Genomic DNA, 26,014 nt, shown 5'->3' on the forward strand with positions numbered 1-26,014 from the left:
GCTTGGTTTCCTTGTTTTCCTGCCACTCTAGGTCCCTCAGGAGTTGGAGTGAATGAACTGAGAAGAAGACTGATTGAGTCCAATCCACGTCTCTTCCAAAGTCCAGTACCACGTAAGTCAGGATATCTCTTGTGGTAGCACAATCTGAGGCAATTGTTAATATCCCAGGCCAGACCCCAACATTTTTTCAGATCTTCTATGTTTAATCTCATAATTATGCGCTGATAAGGTGAGGGACCATCTCTGTAAACGACTTGCAGCTAGAGAGTGTATTCCTTTGTATCGACCAAAAATCATTGTCAAAGGCCTGTGATCTGTTAACAAGGTAAAATGTCTTCCAAACAAATAATGATGAAATTGTTTGACTCCAAATATTATACTGAAGGCTTCTTTTTCCAATTGAGCATAATCTGTACAGCGCTTGTCAACATTCTCGAAGCGAAAGTTAATGGTCTTTCGTCACCATTTGGCATTATATGAGAGATAACTGCACCCACCCCATAGGGTGACGCATCACGTGCGAGTTGTATTTTCAACTTAGGGTCAAAATGAACCAAGACTTCTGGGGCAGGATTCTCCGCCGGCGGGATGCTCCATTTTTCCAGCAGCCCGGGGGTTTCCCAACGGCGTGGGGCTGCCCCCACAATGGGAAACCCCATTGACCAGTCAGCGTAACGAAGCATCCCGGCCGGCGGGGGGGAAATAGAAATGTGGCGCGGCGGGGCGGAGAATCCAGCCCGATTTCTTCAGCACACTTTTGACTTCAGTATATGCCACTTTGCAGTCTTTTGTCCAAGCCCATTATTTTTTCACACAAAATAATGTCTGGAGTGGTTTTAATATGGTAGTGAGATTTGGAATGGATTTTCCAGAGTAATTGGTGAGTCCTAAAAAGGTATCTACTTCCATTTTGATTTCATTCCCATTTAGTTTCGGATAGACCCAAAATCTCTGTATATCGCCGTGCATCGACAATACACCTAGTTTTAGTTCTTTTATCTCTTTAGACATTGTGTCTTCTTGTGAATTTTCATTGTCTTTGGTCATTCTGTATACTCTTTTTGTGGATTTGGATGCATTCTTGCATTTACACGTCTTCGAGGTTTGAGGATTTTATCTGGCCCAGTGCGCCTTTGATACGTGACCTTTATTGCCACAATTATGACTTTGTTTTCTTGACACCAACATTCCTATGGAGAATGCCCCACCTGAGCACACCTATGGCATGTTTGTATGTTGAGAGATCTTCTTTTCTCAGTATTCATCTTGTTTATTTTGGTGCCAGCTCCAACCTGGGAAGCATCTTTTGCTGCCAATTCTGTAGACACTACTATTTCAACAACAAGTTTGATTGTTCGAGAGCTTTCTGTCAGCAATCATCTCTGGGTTGTCTCATTTCTCAATCCACACACACGTCTGTCTTGCAACGTGTCCCCAAGGGTGAATCCAAACTCACAATTCTTTGCCAGTTTCTGTAGTAGTTACAAATTGTCACCCTCTTCTTGACTACATTGATGAAATCTAAATCTCTCTGCTTTGATTAATGGTTTTGGCAAGAAGTTTTCTTCAAGGGCCTTTGTTAATTCCTCGTAGGTTATTGTGTCAGGCTTTGCAGAATGGACAAGACTTTTTAATATGTTGACGGTTTTCCATCCAATTAGACATAGACATAGAATTTACAGTGCAGAAGGAGGCCATTCGGCCCATCGAGACTGCACCGGCTCTTGGAAAGAGCACCCTACCCAAGGTTAACACCTCCACCCGATCCCCATAACCCAGTAACCCCACCCAACACTAAGGGCAATTTTGGACACTAAGGGCAATTTATCATGGCCACTCCACCTAACCTGCACATCTTTGGACTGTGGGAGGAAACCGGAGCACCCGGAGGAAACCCACGCACACACGGGGAGGATGTGCAGACTCCGCACAGACAGTGACCCAAGCCGGGAATCGAACTTGGGACCCTGGAGCTATGAAGCAATTGTGCTATCCACAATGCTACCGTGCTGCCCCGGTATTACACTCAAGAAAGCTGCTACTTTAATTTCATCCAGTATCTTATTTGCAGCAAGGAAGTACCTGAATCTCCCTTCATAGGAATTCCATGATCCACATTCTCATTGAATGATTTGGAAAAATGAGGGGGGATCTCATAGAAGCCTGTAAAATTCAAACAGGACTAGACAGGGTTGTTGCAGGAAGGATGTTCCTGATGGTGGGTGTGTCCAGTACCAGGGGTCACAGTCTGAAGATACAAGGTAGACCATTTAGGTCTGAGATGAGGAGAATTTTCTTTATTTAAGGAGTGGTGAGCTTGTGAAATTTGTCACCACAGGAAGTAGTTGAGGCCAAAACATTGTGGGCGGGATTTACCGACCACTCCACCACGTTTTTCGGCGGCAGAGTCGGCCCACCAGTGGGATCTACCGAACCCGCCATTGTCAACGGGATTTCTTGGCGACAGCACCCCTCGTTGCCGGGAAACCCATGTACCAGTGTGGGACCGGAATTACCCGCCAAAGTGAACCACCAGCAAATCCCGCCCTGTATGTTTTCAAGAAGCAGTTCGATACAGCACTTAGGGGAAGGGACTCAAAGATTATGGAGGGAAAATGGGATTAGGCTACTGAGTTGGATGATCAACCATGATCATAATGAATGATGGAGCAGGCTCCAAGGGCCAAACGGCCTCCTCCTGCTCCTATTTTCTATGTCCCCATTCCATAGCCACCTTTTCCTGGCATCGTAGTTACCTGTACTTAAGTTGTAGTACTTTCTTTAACTTTTCTTCCCCTCTAATTTCTTTCTCTTCCAATTTAAGTTGTATATTTCTTTTGTTGTTTCTTTAAAAAACGTTTTTTTTCTTGATTGGATTGTGGCTTTAAGAATTTTTTTTTCTGCAAACACAAATGCTTTCTCTTGGTTTCTATTGCATTATTTTTCCTTTGTGAGCAGCTGCTTCTCTCCGAGTTGAAGGATCTGACACTGCAGTCCGCCACATGTGAAGGCGCGCAGGTGGAAAGACTCCCCAGTGCGATAAATGACTTGTTTCTTCACATATCAACCCTTATTTCCTGTGTTTCTCGTTTCTAGACGTTTTTTTTTTCTGAGCCCACCAATTGTGCAAATCGTCTGGTACAATAGTCGATGATCTGGCGGAAAATATTTTCTGTCCGTGTGGAGTTTGCACATTCTCCCCATGTCTGCGTGGGTCTCACCCCCACAACTCAAAGATGTGCAGGTTAGGTGGAATGGCCACGCTAAATTGCCCCTTAATTGGAAAAAAAAATAATTGGGTACACTAAATTTTTTTAAAATGTGTGGATAGGGTAGATGTAGAGAGGGTGTTCCCACTTGTGGGGGAGGCCAAAACTAGACGCTATAAACATAACATAGTCACCAATAAATCCAACAAGGATCCAACAAGGATCCTTCTGCACTGTAAATTCTATGAAACAAACTTAATTCAGAAAGTGGTGGAAGTATGGAACTTGGTGAGAGCATGCAATGGTGTCTGAGGGAAAACTAAATAAACATATGAGATAGAAAGAAATAGACTAATATGTTGGGGCTATGATGGGATTTTGTACAAGATTTATGGGCTTCTCCAATTCTGACTACTTGAGCACCTCTGATTTTAATCACCACACCACTGGCGGCCGTGCCTTCAGCTGCCAAGCCCCTAAGCTCCAGAATTCCTTCCCTGACCCGCTCACCCTCTCTATCCAAGCTTTTAGTCAGCTGCTTCATCTGACTCAATGTCAAATTCTGCTTAAATTGTTCCTGTGAAGGACCTGGGGGAGTTTTATCCTTGAAAAGGCACAGTGTGAATACAGTTGTTGTGGCTGGGAAAGAAAGTCGTGTGGGCCATAAACACCTGCATTGTCCTGGAGGGGCCGAATGGCCTGTTTCTGTGCTGTAAATTATTTGGGGAAAAGGCAGCTTCAGAAAGTTACTGAAACAGGCAATAGGAAACAGACGATCAACAAATCTGTGAAGATTGTAACTGTCATCATGTAAAATATACTTGGAAAGTTCTGATGATTTCCCGGATACATGTAAATGTTTATTTGTTTCTGTACATGTCAGCAGATAGTTTATGTTGTGTCCTGAGATTATGTTGTGGAGCTGTTTTGAGTTTTTGGTATGCTGAGGTTATAGTATTAAATTTGATGCCAAGAATGAAGATCTTGGTGGAAGTGATGTGCTGGCCTATTACCTGATTTTAAAAGCACGGCTCGGGGCTGGTTTAGCACAGTGGGCTGAACAGCTGGCTTGTAATGCAGAATAAGGCCAGCAGTGCAGATTCCATTCCCGTACTGGCCTTCCCCAACAGGCGCTGGCTGTGGCGACTAGAGGCTTTTCACAGTAACTTAATTGAAGCCTACTTGTGACAATAAGTGATTATTATTATTATTATTATTATTATTAAGTTGGAAGATGAGTGGAAGAACAAACTGGAGAATGGTGAGCTCGATGACTGTGAAATGTCAAGCATGTGTTCACCCAGACTTTAATGAAAGGTTTGACTCTGATTCTAGAAACCTCAGGTGAAATTTTGTGCCTTCTCCTGAGGCCAGTTTGGACGGGGGAGGAACTTTTATTCAGGCAGGAGATCACAGTTGGGGACCCCACCAGCTTCCAGCTCCACCCATGAACGGTGTTCCCATCCAGCTGGCAATTGAGACAAAGTGAGCAATTAATGCCCGCTTAAGGGCCTTAACCTGTCGCTGCTGCTATTCACTCAGTGCCAGACAGGGCAACTCACAAAGTGGAGAGCATGATAAGCCAACCCTGACGTATTTACTTGAAGGTTCTCAGGGAGATGTGTGGGTGGCCCTTTTTCAAAAGGTTCAGTTTGGGGCCTGATCGAGGGACCGGACATTGTGAAGTGGGGGACCCACTGAGAGCCACACTGTGCCCTTGCTATTGACCCCCAAGTCCCTCTTCCGCGAGCCATCTCCCACCATCACTCACCTATGCTTGGGTCCCTCCACGATCCAAACCTTGGGTGGGTGTAGTACCGGCAACAGCCACCACCTCCCCCGTTCTGCTGCTGATATACATAAGAGCCTCTTTCTGATTGGCTGGTAGCTCAGCCGGCAGGGCTTCTGCGTCGGGGGTCCTTGATCCCAGGGAAGGACCACCACTGTCCTATTATTCTCCCTATTGGCACAAAATGTGGAGGGCTTTTTTGAAATGAGGCAACACAAGGTACTCATTGGCTATCCAACCAAGGGCTGAGACCCCATTGCCTCCACAAGATTCAACCCCTAGTCTCTGGTTGATTGACAAGGTACAAAATACATTTTCTAAATTGCATTATCGAGATGATGACACGTTTGGGATTTACAAATCTGTAGATTGTAGAAGGGGCCAACGTCCGAGTGAGGGGAGAAGCACTGAGTTTAGATCAGAACTAGGAACAGAAGTAGGCCTTTCAAGTTCTTGAGCTGCTGAGCCATTCAGTAAGATCATGGCTGATCTTGTCCTACTCCCTCTCCATTTTCATTGGTTCTCTTAATGCCCAAACGACTAGCGACCTTAATCTAGCCAATATACTTGACAATTTAGCATCAGTTGCTTTGTGTTGTAGAGAATTACAAAAATTGATGACCCTCTAGGTGAAGAAATATCTCCTCATCTCATCCTAAATAGCCAACTCCTTACCCTGAGAATATAATCCCTAGTTCCAGTTTTTCGAGCTGAGGAGGCTGCCTCTCAGCATCTATCCTGTCAGGCCCACTAAGAATTTTAGTTTCAATGAGATCACCCCCCATTCTTCTAAACGCTGGAGAATATCATCTCATTCTGCTCAATATCTCCTCACAGGGCAGCCTATAGACTATAGACCTTAACACCAAAAGATGTAGGAGTCTGCTCCGCTATTCAATGAGATCATGACTGACCTGATATGATAATCCTCAACCCCACTTTCCCTTCTTATCCCCATAACTCTTGATTCCCTCACTGATTAAAAATCTGTCTACCTCAGCCTTGAACATACTCAACGACCCAGCCTTTACATCCCTCTGCAGTAAAGAATTCCAAAGATTCACTACTCTCGGAGAGAAGAAATTCCTCCTCATTGTTTCATTGTTGGGGGTGCGAAGAACGTGATAGGGATGGAAATGTGTTATGTACCATGTTTACGTTGCTGTTATCGTTATTATTATAAAAACTACAAATACCCTAATAAAATGTTTTATGAAAAAAAAAAATGGCGACCCCTTACTCTGAGATCATACCCTCTGGTCATAAACTCTCCCACAAGGGAAACAACTGCTCAGCATCAGCCCTGACAAGCCCCCCTGAGAATCCCATATGTCTCAATAAGTTTGCCTCTCATTCTTCTAAAACTCCAATGAGTACAGGACCAACCTACTTAACATCTTCTCATAAGAAAATCCCTCCATACCCAGGATCCACCTTGAACCTTCCAGTGAATTACTTTCTCAGGCAAGTATATCCTTTGTGATGAATGTAAGAATTTCAGATATATTGTATTAAATGTATTTGGTGCAGTAAGGGTTAAAAGCCTCGGTTAGTGTGTGTGCAACTGCTGCAGTAACATTTTTTAAAAGCCTAGTTTAAAAGGCAGACACTTTGGCTACAAGGGATAATTACACAGACCACAGTCAGTAAGGATAGGCAACAACACCTCCTCCAGGATCATCCTCAATACCGGTGCCCCACAAGACTGTGTTCTCAGCCCCCTACTATATTCCTTATACACCTATGACTGTGTTGCTAAATTCCCCTCCAACTCGATTTTCAAATTTGCTGATGACACCACCTTAGTGGGTCAGATTTCAAACAATGACGAGACAGAGTACAGGAATGAGATAGAGAATCTGGTGAACTGGTGCGACGACAATAATCTCTCCCTCAATGTCAACAAAACAAAGGAGATTGTCATGGACTTCAGGAACTGTAGAGGAGAACATGCCCCTGTCTGCATCAATGGGAATGAGTTTTTAGGTGTCAAGTTTTTAGGTGTCCAGATTACCAACAATCTGTCCTGGTCCCCCCGTGCCGACACTATCGTTAAGAAAGCCTACCAACGACTACTTTCTCAGAAGACTAAGGCAATTTGGCATGTCAGCTACGACTCTCACCAGCTTTTACAGATGCACCATTGAAAGCATTCTTTCAGGTTGTATCACAGCTTGGAGTGGTTCCTGTTCTGCCCAAGACCGCAAGAAACTACAAAAGGTCATGAATGTAGCCCAGTCCATCACGCAAACCAGCCTCCCATCCATTGACTGTATATAATTCCCGCTGCCTCAGAAAGGCAGCCAGCATAATTAAGGACCCCAGCATCCCGGACATACTCTCTTCCACCTTCTTCCGTCAGGAAAAAGATACAAAAGTTTGAGGTCATGTACCAACCGACTCAAGAACAGCTTCCTTCCCTGCTGCCATCAGACTTTTGAATGGACCTGCCTCGTATTAAGTTGATCTTTTCTCTGCACCCGAGTTATGATTGTAACATTACATTCAGTAGTCTCTCCTTCCTTCCCTATGTACGGTATGCGTTGTCTGTACAGCATGCAAGAAACAGTTCTTTTCATTGTATACTAATACATGTGACAATAATAAATCAAAGCAAATCAAATCAAAGCAAATAATTAAAACACCGTAAAAGTTTGGGCTAATGGAATTTTGTTTATAAGAACATAAGAACTAGGAGCAGGAGTAGGCCATCTGGCCCCTCGAGCCTGCTCCGCCATTCAATGAGATCATGGCTGATCTTTTGTGGACTCAGCTCCACTTTCCGGCCCGAACACCATAACCCTTAATCCCTTTATTCTTCAAAAAACTATCTATCTTTATCTTAAAAACATTTAATGAAGGAGCCTCTACTGCTTCACTGGGCAAGGAATTCCATAGATTCACAACCCTTTGGGTGAAGAAGTTCCTCCTAAACTCAGTCCTAAATCTACTTCCCCTTATTTTGAGGCTATGCTCCCTAGTTCTGCTTTCACCCGCCAGTGGAAACAACCTGCCCGCATCTATCCTATCGATTCCCTTCATAATCTTATATGTTTCTATAAGATCCCCCCTCATCCTTCTAAATTCCAACGAGTACAGTCCCAGTCTACTCAACCTCTCCTCATAATCCAACCCCTTCAGCTCTGGGATTAACCTAGTGAATCTCCTCTGCACACCCTCCAGTGCCAGTACGTCCTTTCTCAAGTAAAGAGACCAAAACTGAACACAATACTCCAGGTGTGGCCTCACTAACACCTTATACAATTGCAGCATAACCTCCCTAGTCTTAAACTCCATCCCTCTAGCAATGAAGGACAAAATTCCATTTGCCTTCTTAATCACCTGTTGCACCTGAAAACCAACTTTCTGCGACTCATGCACGAGCACACCCAGGTCTCTCTGCACAGCAGCATGTTTTAATATTTTATCATTTAAATAATAATCCCTTTTTCCGTTATTCTTACCAAAATGGATAACCTCACATTTGTCAACATTGTATTCCATCTGCCAGACCCTAGCCCATTCACTTAGCCTGTCCAAATCCCTCTGCAGACTTCCAGTATCCTCTGCACTTTTTGCTTTACCACTTATCTTAGTGTCGTCTGCAAACTTGGACACATTGCCCTTGGTCCCCAACTCCAAATCATCTATGTAAATTGTGAACAGTTGTGGGCCCAACACTGATCCCTGAGGGACACCACTAGCTACTGATTGCCAACCAGAGAAACACCCATTAATCCCCATTCTTTGCTTTCTATTAATTAACCAATCCTCTATCCATGCTCCTACTTTCCCCTTAATGCCATGCATCTTTATCTTATGCAACAACCTTTTGTGTGGCACCTTGTCAAAGGCTTTCTGGAAATCCAGATATACCACATCCATTGGCTCCCCGTTATCTACCGCACTGTTAATGTCCTGAAAAAATTCCACTAAATTAGTTAGGCACGACCTGCCCTTTATGAACCCATGCTGCGTCTGTCCAATGGGACAATTTCCATCCAGATGCCTCGCTATTTCTTCCTTGATGATAGATTCCAGCATCTTCCCTACTACCGAAGTTAAGCTCACTGGCCTATAATTACCCACTTTCTGCCTACCTCCTTTTTTAAACAGTGGTGTCACGTTTGCTAATTTCCAATCCGCCGGGACCACCCCAGAGTCTAGTGAATTTTGGTAAATTATCACTAGTGCATTTGCAATTTCCCTAGCCATCTCTTTTAGCACTCTGGGATGCATTCCATCAGGGCCAGGAGACTTGTCTACCTTTAGCCCCATTAGCTTGCCCATCACTACCTCCTTGGTGATATCAATCCTCTCAAGGTCCTCACCTGTCATAGCCTCATTTCCATCAGTCACTGGCATGTTATTTGTGTCTTCCACTGTGAAGACCGACCCAAAAAACCTGTTCAGTTCCTCAGCCATTTCCTCATCTCCCATTATTAAATCTCCCTTCTCATCCTCTGAAGGACCAATATTTACCTTAGCCACTCTTTTTTGTTTTATGTATTTGTAGAAACTTTTACTATCTGTTTTTATATTCTGAGCAAGTTTACTCTCATAATCTATCTTACTCTTTTTTATAGCTTTTTTAGTAGCTTTCTGTTGCCCCCTAAAGATTTCCCAGTCCTCTAGTGTCCCACTGATCTTTGCTACTTTGTATGTTTTTTCCTTCAATTTGATACTCTCCCTTATTTCCTTAGATATCCACGGTCGATTGTCCCTCTTTTTACCGTCCTCCCTTTTTGTTGGTATAAACCTTTGCTGGGCACTGTGAAAAATCACTTGGAAGGTTCTCCACTGTTCCTCAACTGTTTCACCATAAAGTCTTTGCTCCCAGTCTACCTTAGCTAGTTCTTCTCTCATCCCATTGTAATCTCCTTTGTTTAAGCACAAAACACTAGTGCTTGATTTTACCTTCTCACCCTCCATCTGTATTTTAAATTCCACCATATTGTGATCGCTCCTTCCAAGAGGATCCCTAACTATGAGATGCTGAATCAATCCTGTCTCATTACACAGGACCAGAAAGAAGGTTCCCTGGGGAGTTGTGTTTATACTCAAGTAAACAGGTAATGGAATTTGAGTGGGATAAGGATGATGCAACTAATAGGAAGATCTAGGGTTGTACCGGGTCTCTAGCAGGCAGGCAGAGTTAAGTTTTTGGCTGGAAGGCAAACTGAGAAGCTGTTTCTGAAGAATCCAGCCAGAGATTCTGCATTATTCTGACAGCGTGTCAGGTCACTCTCTTTCAAGAAGACTCAAAAGATCTCTTTCTCTCAAAGTGGTTTATGCAAGACATCTCTTTACAGCGAGTATTTCTGGATCCGCTAACTGTATTTAAAAGTATATTTTAAGCAGAGGTGGGTTCTGCTTGAGTGGAGATAAAAGATAGCAGTTAGAATTTATTTTCTCATGTTATTGTTATGCATTGCTTAATTGGTAATTGTAAGCTATTTTCTTTATGACATTGAAGTTAGTAATACTGTGTTAGTAATAAAGTTTGTAGCCTGAAAGGATGAATGTGAGGTTTCGGGGTTGGGAGAAATGAGGGCTGGTGGAAGTAAAGGATTTGCTTTCAGTAGGTCGATTTGCGACCTTGGAGGAGCTGTGGACAAAGTATGGGTCCCCTGGGGGGAGGGCTTCAGGTATATGCAGATGCGGGGTTTTTTAATAAAGGTCTGCCTGACCTTTCCGGTGACACCGCCCTCGTCTTGTTGTCGGTGGAGGGGTTGAAAGAGGGGGTTGGCTCGGTGATCCATGGGAGGATATTGGAGGAGGGCAGGGTGTGTCAGGAGGGAGACGAAGCCAAGTGGGAGAGTTGGGGATGGAGCTGGAGGATGGATTGTGGTATGAGGTGCTGTGGAGGGTGAATGCCTCAATCTCCTGGGAGCCATATTCTGGGTGTCGGACTTGCCGGAGTTGCAGACAGGAGCGGGGGCAGATGTGTTAGCCTTCGCCTGGCTGATCACTCGCAGGCAGGTCCTATTGGGGTGGAGGTCAGCTTCTCTACCCTCTGCCCTGTGTTTGGAAAAGGTGAAATTTGTGTTAAGGGGACTAGTGAGGGGTTCCACAAGTGTGGGGTCTGTTTATATTACATTTTGGAGAGCTAGTTGTCGCTATCAGGTAGGGGAGAGGGTGGGTTTGTGGAGTTGCTTTAAGGTTATTTCAGTTGTAAATGTTGTGTTGTGTAACTGTTAAAGTGTAAAAATTTGAATAAAAATATGTATTTTTTAAAGTAAGAAAGTTTGTTTTCATATACCATATCCTGATTTGTGCATGGAGTCACTCCTGGAGCGAAGTATCCTTTCCTCACAGTCTTATGAGTTAAGTTTTTGTCCGGTATCCTGGCAAATGTTGGGATCTTGTCCAGGATCGTAAGACCTTCTTTGTTTAGGAGAGCAAGTTGGTCCACAATACTCCAGGTCCAGATAAAGAATGAGTGAAAGCCAGAGGATGTGAGTCTGGGGGAGAGAGTGTGTGATGACCTTAGATAGTGTACGACTTGAATCCTGCTCAAGAGACTCTGGTTCAGCTTGGTGACTCACCTCCCTCTGTCCTTGCAGATACCACCCGGCCACCAAACAGCTACGAGGAAGATGGGCGGGAGTATTACTTTGTTTCCAGGGAAACGTTTGAAGCCATGGCACTGAGCCACAGGTGAGGTGACACATCAGTGATTGGGTTGGGCTCAAAATGGAGGAGGGGTGGTGGTGAGGTGGGGAACAGGTGAAATGCTGGTTCAAACAAAACGTTAGCAGTCCTATTGGGTGGCAACCAGTGGAACATATGAGGTCCATTGCAACTGCTGCGAAAACAGGAGGATGGCAGTAGTGGGGGAAAAACAGATGAAGTGGGCAAAGTGATCATTCTTGTGGTTTACGGGTAGAGGAAGGAGTGAAATTGATTGGTTAATACCCAGAGGGATAAACTTCAAAACTACCCAGACGCAACAGTTTCAAAGCAGCGATAGCAGATTGAGGCAGCCACTATGACGGTTTGGTTCCAGCTGTCCATCATGGGGTGTAAGTTGTGACAAATACCCAGGACCCCAGCTTTCCACCCCAGGGTTTAAGGAAGCTTGTGAGGAAATTACAGATTCTTCAGCAATAATCTTCTAAATCCCTCTTGAAGGCTGAGGAGTCTAAGTCACTGAGTGTCTTTAAGACAGAGATAGATAGGTTCTTGATTAATAAGAGAGTCAAGGGTTATGGGGAGAAGGCAGGAGAATGGGGATGAGAAACGTATCAGCCAGGATTGAATGGCGGAGCAGACTCGATGGGCTGAATGGCCTAATTCTGCTCCTATGTCTCATGGTTTTATGATCCCTTTAGAATGGAAAATGTAATTTCCTATTTATGAAAGACGAGAGAAATTGGACCTTTCAGTCCAACATCTGTTTAGGGAAAATTGTTGGAGTCTATAATTAAGGACTCAGCACTGAGAGGATTTCAGTTTGTTAGAGTTAAAATGGGCCAGAATTCCCCCCCACCCCTCCCGCCCCAACCCCCGGCGGAATTTGAGGCATTGGGGTGGGAGGAGCGTAAAATTGCATGGAAGGGATTCCTTCCAGGGTGCTGGCTACCCTGATGCAACTTTACAGTGGGGCGGGCAGGGCCTCGGACGGGAACCCCGCTCACGTCCCTATTAAGGCCCTTAGTAGCCACATAATGGCCACTTGAGGACCTTTTCCCACCCAGCCTCAATTTTTAGGCTGGTGGATGCCAGTTGTATCAGGGTGCCAACAGAAAAAGTTTTCATGCTTAATCTCGGGTTGGGAGGAAGGGATGGCACAATTTGAAGGCCCCTTCAGATTCGAGGCATCCTCCCTTCAGGATCCTGCAAGCTCTGGCCCTCCCACACACCCCACCTGGCATCGGGATCGCCCCCACACCCCCCATATCCTGACACCCGAATGCATTACCTACCCTCACACCCCCAGGACCCTTGGTACTTACTTAAAGTGTGGTCCTGGGATTTTGGCTGAGGCACGGGACTGCAGTATCTCTTCCAGCCAGCACAGCACTGTGCCTGGTAGGCTGGAGAGCTGGAGGGAAGGTCCCCCTGCTGCCAATCAACGCTGAATTGAGTGTAAAATGGCAGTGGACCTGTCAAAGTCAACGGGATTGCATTCCCACTAACTCTCAGGATGGCAGGTGCTAAGCGCTCTCCATCCTGAAAATTCAGGCCATGGATTTTTAAATGGCTGATCATGTCCAACTCATCTAATTGAATTAAATTATGTTGAATTGAATTGGCCTGGTTAGATGATTAATTAGGCAGTAGAAGACGAAGCAGAGATGTTTTCTTTCTAAAAATTTTTTCCAATTAAGGGTCAATTTAGCGTGGCCAATCCATCTATCCTGCACATCCTTTTGGGTTGTGGGGGTGAGACCCTCGCAGACACAAGGAGAATGTGCAAATTCCACACAGACAGTGACCTAGGGCCGGGATCGAACCCAGGTCCTCGGTGCCATGAGTCAGCAGTGCTAACCACTGAGCCACCGTGCCACCCTAAAACAGAGAAAATGGGTTTGCACTCAAATTAGAAAGAAATGACTAATTAGGTCCCACAAGGATCTATTCATAGGCGCAATTTAACTAAAAAAAGAATCTGTTCTGCGTGGGAATCGAGGGGTCGTTCCTGGCACTACACAGCTATTCAGCGGCCCTCTTTTTTTTTGCGGCTGTCGGCGGGGAGCACCCCACCAAGGCTGCACCTATCTTCATATCCTGCACTGAAGAGCTCCGTCGAGCGGAGCATCTTGGTGCAGGAAGAGAATCTCTCGACTTTCCGACGCAATCCCCAGACTCCCCCAACTCCCCTTCTCACCTGTTGGGGGGTCTTCAAGAGCCACGCACCCCACCACATACCGGCAGGGCACCCTCGGGCCCGATGCCCGGTGTGGGCAAAATGGCAGATTGGCACCTTGGCACTGCCAGTGCCAGGGTGGCATCCAGGTGGCACTGCTGGGGTGCCCAATTGGCACCGCCAAAGTGCCAGGCTGGCAGTGCCTGGGTGGCACCAGCAATGACAGGGTGCCAGCCTGGTCAGAGGCCAACCGCCGGACGGCCTCCAATCACCTGGCAGCCCCCTCCAAGAGCCCTTCTGCCTGGTCCCCGTTTGTGAGGGCCAGTGCTAAATCGCGGGGTCCTCGGCGCACAGCTAGGGTCTCCTGGGTGAGGCCGGTCGATACTGGGTGGCCGTTCAATCCAGCTGCAGCGTAGCTAAGTGGGCTTTTAAGCTCTTTTAGCTATGCGAGTCTGGGTCCCACCATTGTGGGAGGGATCCAGATTGTAACATTTCCCACGATCTTGTTCGATCTCGCGAGGCGTAACGACCGTGAGAATCCTGGGAAAGGCCCAGATGCGTCCCATTCTGATTCCTGCGGGGCGCGGCCGGCAAATCACGTTCCATGTGATCAGATTGGTTGGGGGTCACCCCCTCCGCCGCCAATCAGCCATAATCCTTCTTAGGCCAGTCTCCAGCCCGCGTCCCGCGCCTCCTCAGCCCGCCCTCGGGTGCCCACCGTCATCGACCTCCAATTTGTCTCCAAGCGCCAGTCCCTCTCCTGTCAGCAGAACAATTCCCCCCTCCCTTCCCCCTATAACAAAATAGCAATCCAAACCCCCCTCAACAAACTGATCACCTGCTCGCTTCCATGCGCTTCCATGAGCTAGCCCGCCAGCTGGCCTGGTAGCCCCGCCCATGGTGCCAAGCATCCTAGCCCCCACTGATCTCCCTCCCCCAGCTCGAACATACGTATGCAAAACATTACAATCCCCAACAAACACAAAGAAGAAAATTCCATCCACCATCCCCCATTAAGAACAAAGTTAAGCCGCATACGACACTGAGCAACGGCCCAAAACGTAATGCAAAAACAATACATACAAAGAGAAAAGAAATTTAGCAGCACAATAAATACACAATTACTTGCCCCCAAGTTCAAAGTCCTCCATCACCTGCCAGTCCCCTGGCCTTAACAAAGTTCATTGCCTCATCCGGCGATCCAAAATAAAGTTCTTGGCCCTCGTAAGAGACCCACAAATGAGCTGAGTACAGCATGGCGAACTTCACCCCTTCTTCAAGAGGGACGATTTCACTTTATTGAAACTCGCCCTTCTTTTGGCCAGTTCCGCACCCAACTCCTGATAAATATGCAGCTCGTTATCTCCCACTTGCAGCTCCTCGTCTGCCTGGCCCACCTCAAGATCTGTTCCTTATCCAGGAACCGGTGCATTCGTACCACCATCGCCCTTGGCGGCTCATTCTTCAGTAGCTTCATCATAAGCGCTCTGTCCACCTCCAAGGTTGAGCAAAGGCACCTTCTCCCAGCAGCTTCTCGAACATACGTGCCAAATATGCCCCTGCGTCCAATCCCTCGCTACCCTGCGGGAGGCCAACAATCCTCAGGTTCTGCCTGCGCGACCTGTTCTCCAGATCCCCCACTTTCTCTTGCAGCCTTTTCTGGTGGTCCTCCATCAGCCCCATCTCCGCCGCCATCGCGGTGAGCTGGTCATCATGCTCAGCAACCGCCTCTTCCACCTTCTGGATCGCCTGGCCCTGGGCTTCCATTCTGTGCTCCACCTGCTCAATCCCCATCTTAATCGGGTCCAGGTATTCTTTTCTTTGCTTAGCAAAGCTCTCCTGGAGAAAGTCCACCAGCTGTTCCGTTGACCACTGGGCCAGCAATTCAAGTCCCTGAGCCTCCGCCATGTTTTTCTGTGCTGCAGACTCCACTCCCTCCTTCGACCAACGATCTCTCCTTTTCAGACCACTTCTGGTCCACAAATCCATACACTGGTGGGGAATCCTTCTCTACCTCCCCAATCTCCTGTTTTATTGATCAAATCCCCCATAAGCCGGGGAAAATAGGTCCCAAAGGTCCACCATGAGCGGGAGCTACCAAATAAGCAACCACTCACTCCCTGGACGCCACTGGAAGTTGCGTGCAAATTTAAAAAAAAAAAGATTCATGGAATGCTCTCCTTTATACCTAGAGGGCCAGAATATGAAAGGGAGGGCCTCTACTGCTTCCGAGTTCCAGCATTATCTCAAAATCCACTTCTGGCTCTGCAACAATAGGGCAGTGACCTTGGGCTCTTTAAAGAGCTCCAACTCAAGAGAGAGTGAGAATTACAGAGATCTTGATCTGGCATTTATTTCTTTTTGTAACAGGCCCTATGTAGATGTCTTGTGGTATAGTGGGTGGCATCCCTGCCTCTGGGCAGAAGCTCTGGGTTCAAGATGTACTTCAGGACTTGATAGCCATAGAAGGTGTGTGCATAGCATAGCCAAACAGACTGATTATCAGAAAATGCTGGATAAACTCAGCAAGTCTGGCACCATCTGTGGCGAGAGAAGCAGAGTTAATGTTTTGAGTCTGTATGACTCTTCTACAGAGCTGAGGAAGGGTAGAAATGTGATGGATTATATAGTTGGAGAAGGGGGTGGAGGTGGCGGGGCAGAGTAGAAGGTCATGGAAAGGTCAGAGCTAAGGAGAAATTGGCAAAGATGTCATGGACACAAGACAAAGGGAGTATTAATGAATGGCAGCATTACGGACTAAAGAAGTGCTGATAGTGGCATAAAGGTAAGCTACAGAATGTATTAATAGGTGAACAAAGATCAGTGTTTGGTAAATCAAAACTGAAGAACAAGTGACAGCTGGCTCTGAGGGAGAGGGGGGAGGTGGTGGGAGGCGGGGGAGGGGGGTGGTGCCTTGTTTGCATTGGGACAAACCAAAGGGGAAAAAAGCAAAAAAGGGGGTCAAGGTTGAGGGGAAGGTTCACAGTCTAAAGTTGTTGAACTCAATGTTACGTCTAGAAGGCTGTAACATTTCTAATCGGGAGATAAGAGGTTGTTCCTCCAGTTAGCCTTGGGCTTCACTGGGGCCCTCTTCAGTGGACAAAGAACAATGGAATATGGCAACCCAACACATAGGCAACAGTCAACAAAATGTCTTGCAGGCCCACTCAGACCCCGATGAGCCACATGCGGCCCGAAGGCCGCAGGCTGCCTACCACTGTATCAGAGGGATAGGCTCCATTGGGAGTGTTAATGTACCAGAGGAAAGTGTCTCATTGGGAGGGTTGATGTACCATGGGAAAGTGTTTCACTGGGAGGGTTGATGTACCAGAGGGGTGGATTGAGTGCATCAAAAAGAAGTGTCTCGGATCTCTTCCATTCTGGTCATCAGACATTGATTGTGAAAGATAGATGAAAGCTGAAACCGAAATCATTCTCTTTGTGAAGGATCTCCTTCTCACTGCAGGTTTCTGGAGTATGGGGAGTACAAAGGTCATCTCTATGGCACAAGCAGGGAGGCTGTGCGCTTCATTCTGGACTTGGGGTTAAGTTGTGTCATTGACCTGGAAGCACAGGTAAGTGTTCATGTACCAATGGTAGGGCAGAGAACTACTGGATTATTCTGCAACAATCATCTTGGTCAGTTGGCCCTGTGATGGTCAAACCTTGAAATAAAAGCCCCCAGTGTGAAGGACTTTACTGGAACTTATGAGTACTTCACAGCAATTTAATTACAATGACTATAATATCAGTCAAATACACAATCTACATGCCCACCCTTAACTTATGATGGGTGGTCTTATTTTTTATCACCAGGTCTCACATCAACTCACCCCCTTAATCTTCAGTTAGAATCTATATTTAAACCTTTACCTTTATATTGAATTACATTGTACCTATTTAGCTCACTTGGCTAGACAGCTGGTTCATGATGCAGAGTAAGGCCAGCAGCGCGGGTTCAATTAGAGTCATAGATGTTTGCAGCATGGAAACAGGCCCTTCGGCCCAGCTTGTCCATGCCAGCCAGTTTCTATTACTAAGCTATTCCCAGTTCCCCGTATTTGGCCCATATCCCTCAATACCCACCCTGCCCATGTAACTGTCTAACTGCTTTTTCCTGTACCGGCTGAGGTTATTCATGAAGGCCCTGTCTTCTCAACCTTGCCCCTCACCTGAGGTATGGTGATCCTCAGATTAAATCACCACCAGTCAGATTTTTCCCTCAAAGGGGAAAATAGCCTATGGTCACCTGGGACTATGGCGGCTTTATCTTACCTTTACTTACAGAACAGACAGACCACTCAGCCCATTTGGTCCATGCTTGTAGTTAATGCTCCACATGAGCCTCCTCCCAACCGTTTGATCAAATCTCTCCAACCTCCATTGGAGAGTTCTCAGGATCTTGAACTCAATCCGAAGCTGATGATGTGAATCATTTTAAATGATTCATATAATCAGGTACTTGAGGATAAAGAATTTGCAGGGTTATGGACAAAAAGTGAGGATGTAAGATGAAGCATGATCATTCTTTCAAAGAGCTAACACAGGCCCGATGGGCCAAGTAGTCTCCTTCTGTGCTGTAAGTTTTTTTTCACTCTATGAACATATCACTTCATTCCTTTCTCTCTCACGTGGTTATCTATGTTCCCTTTAAATTCATCTGTGCTACTTGCCTCAGTTACCCGCTGTGGCGAATTCCACATTCCCACTACTCTTTGGGAATATGGGTTTCTCCTGACTTCCTATTGGATTGATCGGCAACAAATCCTACATTTATGATCCCTTGTTCTAGTCTCTCCTGGGAGTGGAAACATCTTCCCTATGTCTACTTTATTATCAAACCCTTTAAATCCCACCTGAAGCTTGCAGATTCTTGCCTGTCTCAAACTACTGTTTAAATTGCCAGCCTATCGAAAAACGACTCTTCTATTCAGAGGCAAAATCTTTAGCTTACTGTTTCTCCAGAAACTACTCACATACAGATCTTTAACTGGCTGTTCATATGCCAATCCAAAAAACTGAATTTCAAAACTGAAAAATTCAACACCTGACTGCTTCAGCCCTTGGCTCCCCCTCCGCCCCATTCGCTACATCATCTTACTAAAACTAAACAAAATGACTCAAATTATCTACTTCCAGGGAACCCTCTTAATCTAAACAAAAGTCAATGAGCCAAAAGTTTTATGATGCTTTAATTGCACCTCTGTCTCCAAAACGGTGCTTATCAAACCAGGATTTTGAAAAACATGACAGCATACACACACTACCCCAGGCTTTTACCCCTTACTGCAGCAAATACATATAATACAATATATCTGAAATTCTGACATTCATCACAGTGACCTTGTTACAACTAGGAACAACCATGAATACACAGCACTTCTGCCTTGCCCATTTGTGTCTGCTCCAGGGCTGCTGTGAAACTATGTTGTTTTTTTTAAATTTTGAGTACCCAATTCATTTTTTCCAATTAATGGGCAATTTAGTGTGTTCAATCCACCTACCCTGCACATCTTTGGATTGTGGGGGCGAAACCCACTCAAACACGGGGAGAATGTACAAACTCCACATGGACAGTGACCCAGAGCCGGGATCGAACCTGGGATCTTGGCGCCGTGAGACTGCAGTGCTATCCACTGCGCCACCATGCTGCCCTTGTGAAACTATGTTAAGCTGCTGAAAATTTTCAAGCTGTGGTTGTTGAAAAATTAGGCGGATATAGACAATTGTGCGCTCAAGGTGCACACCTCGCTGTGAAGAAGATTGAAAAGGCAAATAAGATGTCAGTTTATGAGAAGAATTATTTTTCTTTTTTAAAAAGTAATATTTGAAATTTTTTACAACAGTAACAAAACCAATGACATCAACATGGTAAAATAAACATTCCCCCCCCCCACAGCCCAATCTTCACACACCTCAACAACAATCCGCCCGCCCCTCCCCCCTTGGAATACTGCATCTGCTGACATTTTTAATTTTCTCCGAGAAAGTCGACGAACGGCTGCCACCTCCGGAAGATCCCTAACATTGACCCTCTGAAGGCAAACTTTATTTTCTCAAGACTGAGAAACCCAGCCATGTCACTAACCCAGGTCTCTCCACTCGGGGGCTTCGAGTCCCTCCACATTAATACGATCCGTCTCCGGGCTACCAGGGAGGCAAAGGCCAAAACGCCAGCCTCTTTCGCCCCCTGAACTCCCGGATCTTCCGACACTCCAAAGATCGCAGTACAAACCTGTGGTTGTTATAAATCAGGGTCCAAATCGATGCTCCTTCCACTCTCTTATCTCTCCTCCACTGCCCCCAGATCCTCAGAACTGCCACTACCACCGGACCTGTGGAGTATCGGGCCAGCGAGAACGGCAGAGGTGCCGCTACCAATACTCCCAGACTGGTGTCTTTACATGACGCCGCCTCCATCCGCTCCCATGCCGACCCCTCCCCCACTACCCACTTCCTGATCATGGCTATATTAGCCGCCCAGTAGTAATTGCAGAAGTTCGGCAGCGCCAACCCCCCCTCCCCCCGACTGCGCTCCAGCAACACTTTCTTCACTCGCGGGGTTTTATCCGCCCACACAAAGCCCAAAATTATCTTATTCACCCGCTTGAAAAAGGCCTTTGGGATGAAGATGGGGAGGCACTGAAAGACAAACAGAAATCTGGGGAGGACCGTCATTTTCACGGTCTGTACCCGCCCCACCAGTGATAGCGGGAGCATGCCACATCTCTTAAAGTCCCCTTTCATTTGTTCTACCAACCGGGATAGGTTTAATTTGTGTAGTATCTCCCATTTCCGGGCCACCAGATATCGAAAGCTCTTCCCTACCATTCTAAGCAGCAGCTCTCCCAGTCTCTTCTCCTGCCCGCTCACCTGGATCGCAAACATCTCGCTTTTCCCCATGTTCAATTTATATCCCGAAAAATTGCCAAATTACCCCGAGATTCGCATTACTTCCCCCATCCCCTCCAATGGGTCCGAAATGTACGAGAGCAGGTCATCTGCGTAGAGCGAGACCCGGTGCACCACCCACCCCCCTCCCCCCGAACCAGCCCTTTCCAGTTCCTAGAGGCTCTTAACGCAATGGCGAATGGTTCTATGGCCAGAGCAAACAGTAACGGGGAGAGGGGGAACCCTTGCCTCGTCCCTCGGTGTAGTTCAAAATACCCCGACCTCAGCCGGTTCATACGCACACTCGCTACTGGTGCCTGATAGAGTAACCGCACCCAGTCAATAAAGCCCTCACCAAACCCAAACCTTCCCAGCGCCTCCCACAGGTAATTCCACTCCACCCGATAAAAAGCCTTCTCCGCATCCATCGCTACCACCACCTCCTCTCCTTCTGAGGGCTTCATAATAACATTTAGAAGCCTTCGAACATTGGCCTTGAGTTGCCTGCCCTTTACAAATCTCGTCTGGTCTTCCCTTATCACCCCTGGTACACAGTCCTCTATCCTTGTGGCCAGTATCTTAGCCAGCAGTTTGGCGTCCACATTCAGTAGAGAAATCGGCCTGTATGACCCGCATTGCTCCGGATCCTTCTCCCGTTTCAAGATCAATAAAATCGAGGCCTGCGACATTGTTGGGGGGAGGACTCCGTTCTCTCTTGCTTCATTAAATGTCCTCACCAGCAGTGGGCTCAATATCTCTGAAAACCTCTTATAGAATTCCACCGGGTAGCCGTCAGGCTCCGGGGCCTTGCCCGACTGCATGCCCTCCAGCCCCTTGATTATTTCCTCAATCTCAATTGGGGTTCCCAGCCCCTCCACCAGGTCCTCCTCCACCCTCGGGAACCTCAACTGATCCAGAAATTGCCTCATCCCCTCCACCCCAGCCGGGGGTTCCGACTCATATAATTTACTATAAAAGTCCTTAAACACCTCGTTCACCCCCGCTGGGCCCAGGACAGTATTACCGGCTCTACTCTTTACTTTACCTATCTCCCTGGCCGCCTCTCTTTTCCTCAGCTGGTGCGCCAACATTCTGCTTGCCTTTTCCCCGTACTCATAGATCGCAGGTCTATGCGATCCTTAACTGTTCCACTGATTTCCCTGTGGTCAACAGCCCAAACTCCATCTGTAACCTCCGCCGCTCCCTCAGTAACCCCGCGACCAGGGCCACCAAGTATCTCCTATCATAATATCCACTCATGTATATAATGAGATGCAGACAGGCAGTGATTGACACACAGGATGACCAGTAAGCACACAACACAGTGCAGCCAATCACCAGACAGGACACTATCACTATAAAGCCAGAGGGCACTAGGTTTCCCGCTCTCTCTGGACCCAGCCACTGAGACAGTCAGAGTCCAAGAGCTAGCCAGTGCAAACACCATGCAGTAGCTAGTAAGTCTGGTCAGGCTACTACAAGGTCTCCAGTCAGTTCAGTATAGTGTCGACCCACAGCTGAATATGTATATCAGTTCTATCGTTGAATAAAACAGTGTTGGATCTTCTCCAGTGTTAGACATCTGTTTCTAGCTTCCCTGCATCGAGTGCAGTCCACATCGAACCTACCTGCCTAACACATCATCTCCTGCCACCTGGAGTATCTCCTCCACTAATCTATCCCTCTCAGCCCGTTCCACCTTTTCTCTGTGGGCCCATATCGAGATTTATTCCCCTCTGACTACTGCCTTCAAAGCTTCCCAGACCATCGCTGCAGAGACCTCCCCCGTATCATTTGTTTCCAGGTAGTTCTGGATGGACTTGTTAACCCGCCCACAGACCGCCTCGTCCGCTAGCAACCCCACATCCAGTCTCCACAGCGGGCGTTGCCCTCTCTCCACACTACCCGTAGATCCATCCAGTGCGGGGCATGGTCCGACACTGCAATTGCCGAGTACTCAGTATCCACCATCTTCGGTATTAGCGCCCTGCTCAGAACAAAAAGTCGATGCGAGAGTATACCTTGTGGACATATGAAAAACAGGAAAACTCCTTTGTCCTTGGCCGTGCAAACCTCCATGGGTCTACTCCCCCAATCTGTTCCATTAAACCCTTCAATTTCTTTACCGCAGCCGGCCTCCTCCCTGTCCTGGATTTTGACCGGTCCAATTCCGGATCAATGACTGTGTTGAAATCCCCTCCCATGATCAAGTTATGTGACTCTTAAGTCTGGGATCTTACCTAACACCCGCCTCGTAAATTCCACGTCATCCCATTCGGAGCATATATGTTCACGAGTACCAGTCGCACCCCCTCCAGCTTCCCACTCACCATTATGTACCAACCCCCCTTGTCTGACACGATTCTCTCTGCCTCGAATGCCACTCGTTTGCTGATCAAGATCGCTAGCCCCCTGGTCTTTGAGTCCAATCCTGAGTGGAACACTTGGCTAACACACCCCTTCCTCAGTCTTGTCTGGTCTGTAACCTTTAGGTGTGTCTCTTGTAGCATTGCCACGTCCGCCTTCAGTTCCCTCAAATGCACGAATACGCGGGCCCCCTTGACCGGCCCATTCAGTCCTCTCACGTTCCATGTGATCAACCTGGATGGAAGCCTTCCAACCCGCCCCCCCCCCCCCCCCCCCCCCCCCCCCCTCCTGCCGACTAGCCATCACTGTTTTTAGGCCAGCCTCAAGCTCGCGCCCTCCGCTTCCTCGGGTCCCCACTCGGGCTGTCGTCGTTCTTGACGTCCCATTTGTCCCCTAGTAACAGTTCCTCCCCTCTCAGCAAAGCAGCTCCCTCCCTCCCTCTCCCCTAGCAACACTTAAAACCCAATCCCCTAAGTCAATCTCCAGCTTAACACCTGTCCACCCCCCACTGCGCTTCCGAGAGTCAGCTGACCCATGCTGACTCGATAGCTCCCTCCCTTGGCACCAAGCAGTCTGTCTCCCTATTGTACTCTCCTCTCCCCCCCCCCCACCCCCCACATGAATAAACATTTTAAAAGCATCACATTCCCCAGTAAACAAACAACAGGAAAAAAAAAGTGAAGAAACAATCACTTTAGAAAAATAGTCACCCAAAAAGCAGAACTAAATTCAATGCCCCCCCCCCTCTAACAAGGTCCCTGCAAGACAGATCAACCTTTAACCATCCACATAGCCCAATATTTCACATAGAACTACTTAAATTTTTACAATCCAGCACCACAAATCGCTGCCACAGTACTTCGCCAAGGCTTAAGTGCCTTTTAATTCACCTCCAGCTTCATTTCTTTAATAAAGGTCCATACTTCATCTGGCGTTTCAAAGTAGAAGTCCCGTTCCTCATGTGTGACCCACAGGTGGGCTGGGTACAGCATCCCGAACTTCACCCCTTCTTAAAGAGGGTCGTTTTTGCCCGATTGAACCCAGCTCGCCTCTTGGCCAAATCCACTCCCAGGTCCTGATAAATGTGCAACTCACAGTTCTCCCACTTGCTGCTCCGTTCTTTCTTGGCCCACCGCAAAACGTGTTCCTTGTCCAGGAAATGGTGAAAACGTACCACCATGGCCCTCGGCGGCTCGTTCGCTCTGGGATTCCTCGCGAGGGCTCTGTGCGCTCTATCCACTTCCAGGGCCCGAAGGAACACCTCAGCCCCCATCAACTTCTCCAACATGTCCGTCACATAGGCCCTCGCATCCGATCCCTGATGCCTTCAGGGAGGCCATCAATTCTGAGATTCTGCCTCCTGGATTTATTCTCCAGGTACTCCAGCTTCTCCTGCATTCTTTTCTGGCAGTCGTTGATCATCCCCACCTTGCCTTCCAGCGCGGTTATATACTCCTCGTGCTCGGACAACTTTTGTTCGACCTCCTGGATCGCTCTCCCGTGGGTTTCCTGATTCTGAACCGCTTGATCAATCGAAGCCTTAATCGGGTCCAGCGTGTCGTTCTTCAGCTTGGCGAAGCAATCCTTGAAAAACTTCACCAGCTGCTCCGTCGACCACTGTGCCGTCTCCCCGCTGCCCTTGCCCTCCGCCATGCTGCCCCGTGTTACCAGCTCTGCTTGCGTCTCCCTTATAGGACTTTGTCGTCTCACACGGCCACTTCTGGTCCAATTCTCCATTCACCAGAGGGGGATTTCTCCTTACTGTCTCACCCTTCACTGCTTTATCCCATAAAATCCAGAAAATAAACGGGGGGAAAAGGTCCAAACGTCCGTTACAGGCGGGAGCTATCAAATGTGCGACCTACCCCTCCCAGCGAGAAGAATTATTTTTCATGCAGCAAGTTTTCAACTTGAAATGCAACTCCAGAAAAGGTGATAGAAACAGATCCAACCATAACTTTCAAAAGGGATTTGGATAAATACTTTAAAAGGAAAAAAAATTCAGGCTACAGGAAGCAGCAGATAATTGGACAGCTAGCACAGGCACAAAAAGCTAGCACAGGCACAATGAGCTGAATGGCCTCCTTTTGTGCTGTATGATGTATATAGAAACAGCCCAATATAGTGCAGTGTAATTTGCAGAGGTTATGGTGAGGTTTGAAAAAGCACAGACCTCACATGTGTTTCTATGTACAGTACAGTGTGAGTGAGATGGTGGGCTAGTTGTGTCAATGCCAGGCTGGTTGAGTTGGGGTATAGATTTACCAGTACGGGGTTGTTTGCTGCTACATGGTAGATTCACCAGTACATTGATAAATGCTTTCTTCACAGAGAATTCCAGAGGCACGAACAAAGGAATTAAAACCCTTCATCATATTTATCAAACCTCCAAGCATCAGGCGCCTGCAGCAAACACGAGCAAAAAGCCACATCATCACCGAATATTATGTAAACAGGTCTTTCAAGGTAGGTTCTTCCAATATCCCGAGTAGTGCGACTACCGCAGCATTTAAATAAACTTTACATGTTGCAAGTCCAATTATCCCTAATGTTTAAGGGGGAATGGGGGATTTTGAAACCAACTCTCCAAATATAGAAAATGAAATGAAATGAAAATCGCTTATTGTCACAAGTAGGCTGATGCACGATCAATTGCACAAAGACTTGAGTTGGGTACAACTGAGGCTTTATTGCTCTAAGGTGTGTGGCCTCTCACAGCAGCTGGCGAAATGGCTGCAGCATGGCGGACACACATATTTATACTCCGCCTACTGGGCGGAGCCAGCAGGCAGGGACTACCAACGTACCTGTAGTACAGGTCCTACCACACATCACCTAATAGAGGTGCAACAGTGGTTTACCACATTCACCCCCTGTTAAAATTGAGTCCGGCGGGAGTCGTGGAGAACTATATACAACAATGGTTTTCTTTTTACATTTACATTT

At 47.0% G+C, this 26,014-nt stretch overlaps 1 protein-coding gene across 2 annotated transcripts in view; it reads left to right on the top strand.

Annotated features, from left to right (window-relative positions):
• LOC140394247 (MAGUK p55 subfamily member 4-like) overlaps nucleotides 1-26,014 on the top strand; it is a 126,509-nt gene that overhangs the window by 84,317 nt on the left and 16,178 nt on the right. For both annotated transcript variants that reach the window (XM_072481299.1, XM_072481291.1), the window contains 4 exons: nucleotides 32-112; nucleotides 11,565-11,658; nucleotides 17,277-17,385; nucleotides 25,400-25,534. In XM_072481299.1, coding sequence (XP_072337400.1) covers nucleotides 32-112; nucleotides 11,565-11,658; nucleotides 17,277-17,385; nucleotides 25,400-25,534 — 419 coding nt within the window. The remainder of the gene's footprint in view (nucleotides 1-31; nucleotides 113-11,564; nucleotides 11,659-17,276; nucleotides 17,386-25,399; nucleotides 25,535-26,014) is intronic.

This window comes from Scyliorhinus torazame, chromosome 2, assembly GCF_047496885.1.
Source record: "Scyliorhinus torazame isolate Kashiwa2021f chromosome 2, sScyTor2.1, whole genome shotgun sequence".
In the NCBI taxonomy this organism is placed as follows: domain Eukaryota; kingdom Metazoa; phylum Chordata; class Chondrichthyes; order Carcharhiniformes; family Scyliorhinidae; genus Scyliorhinus; species Scyliorhinus torazame.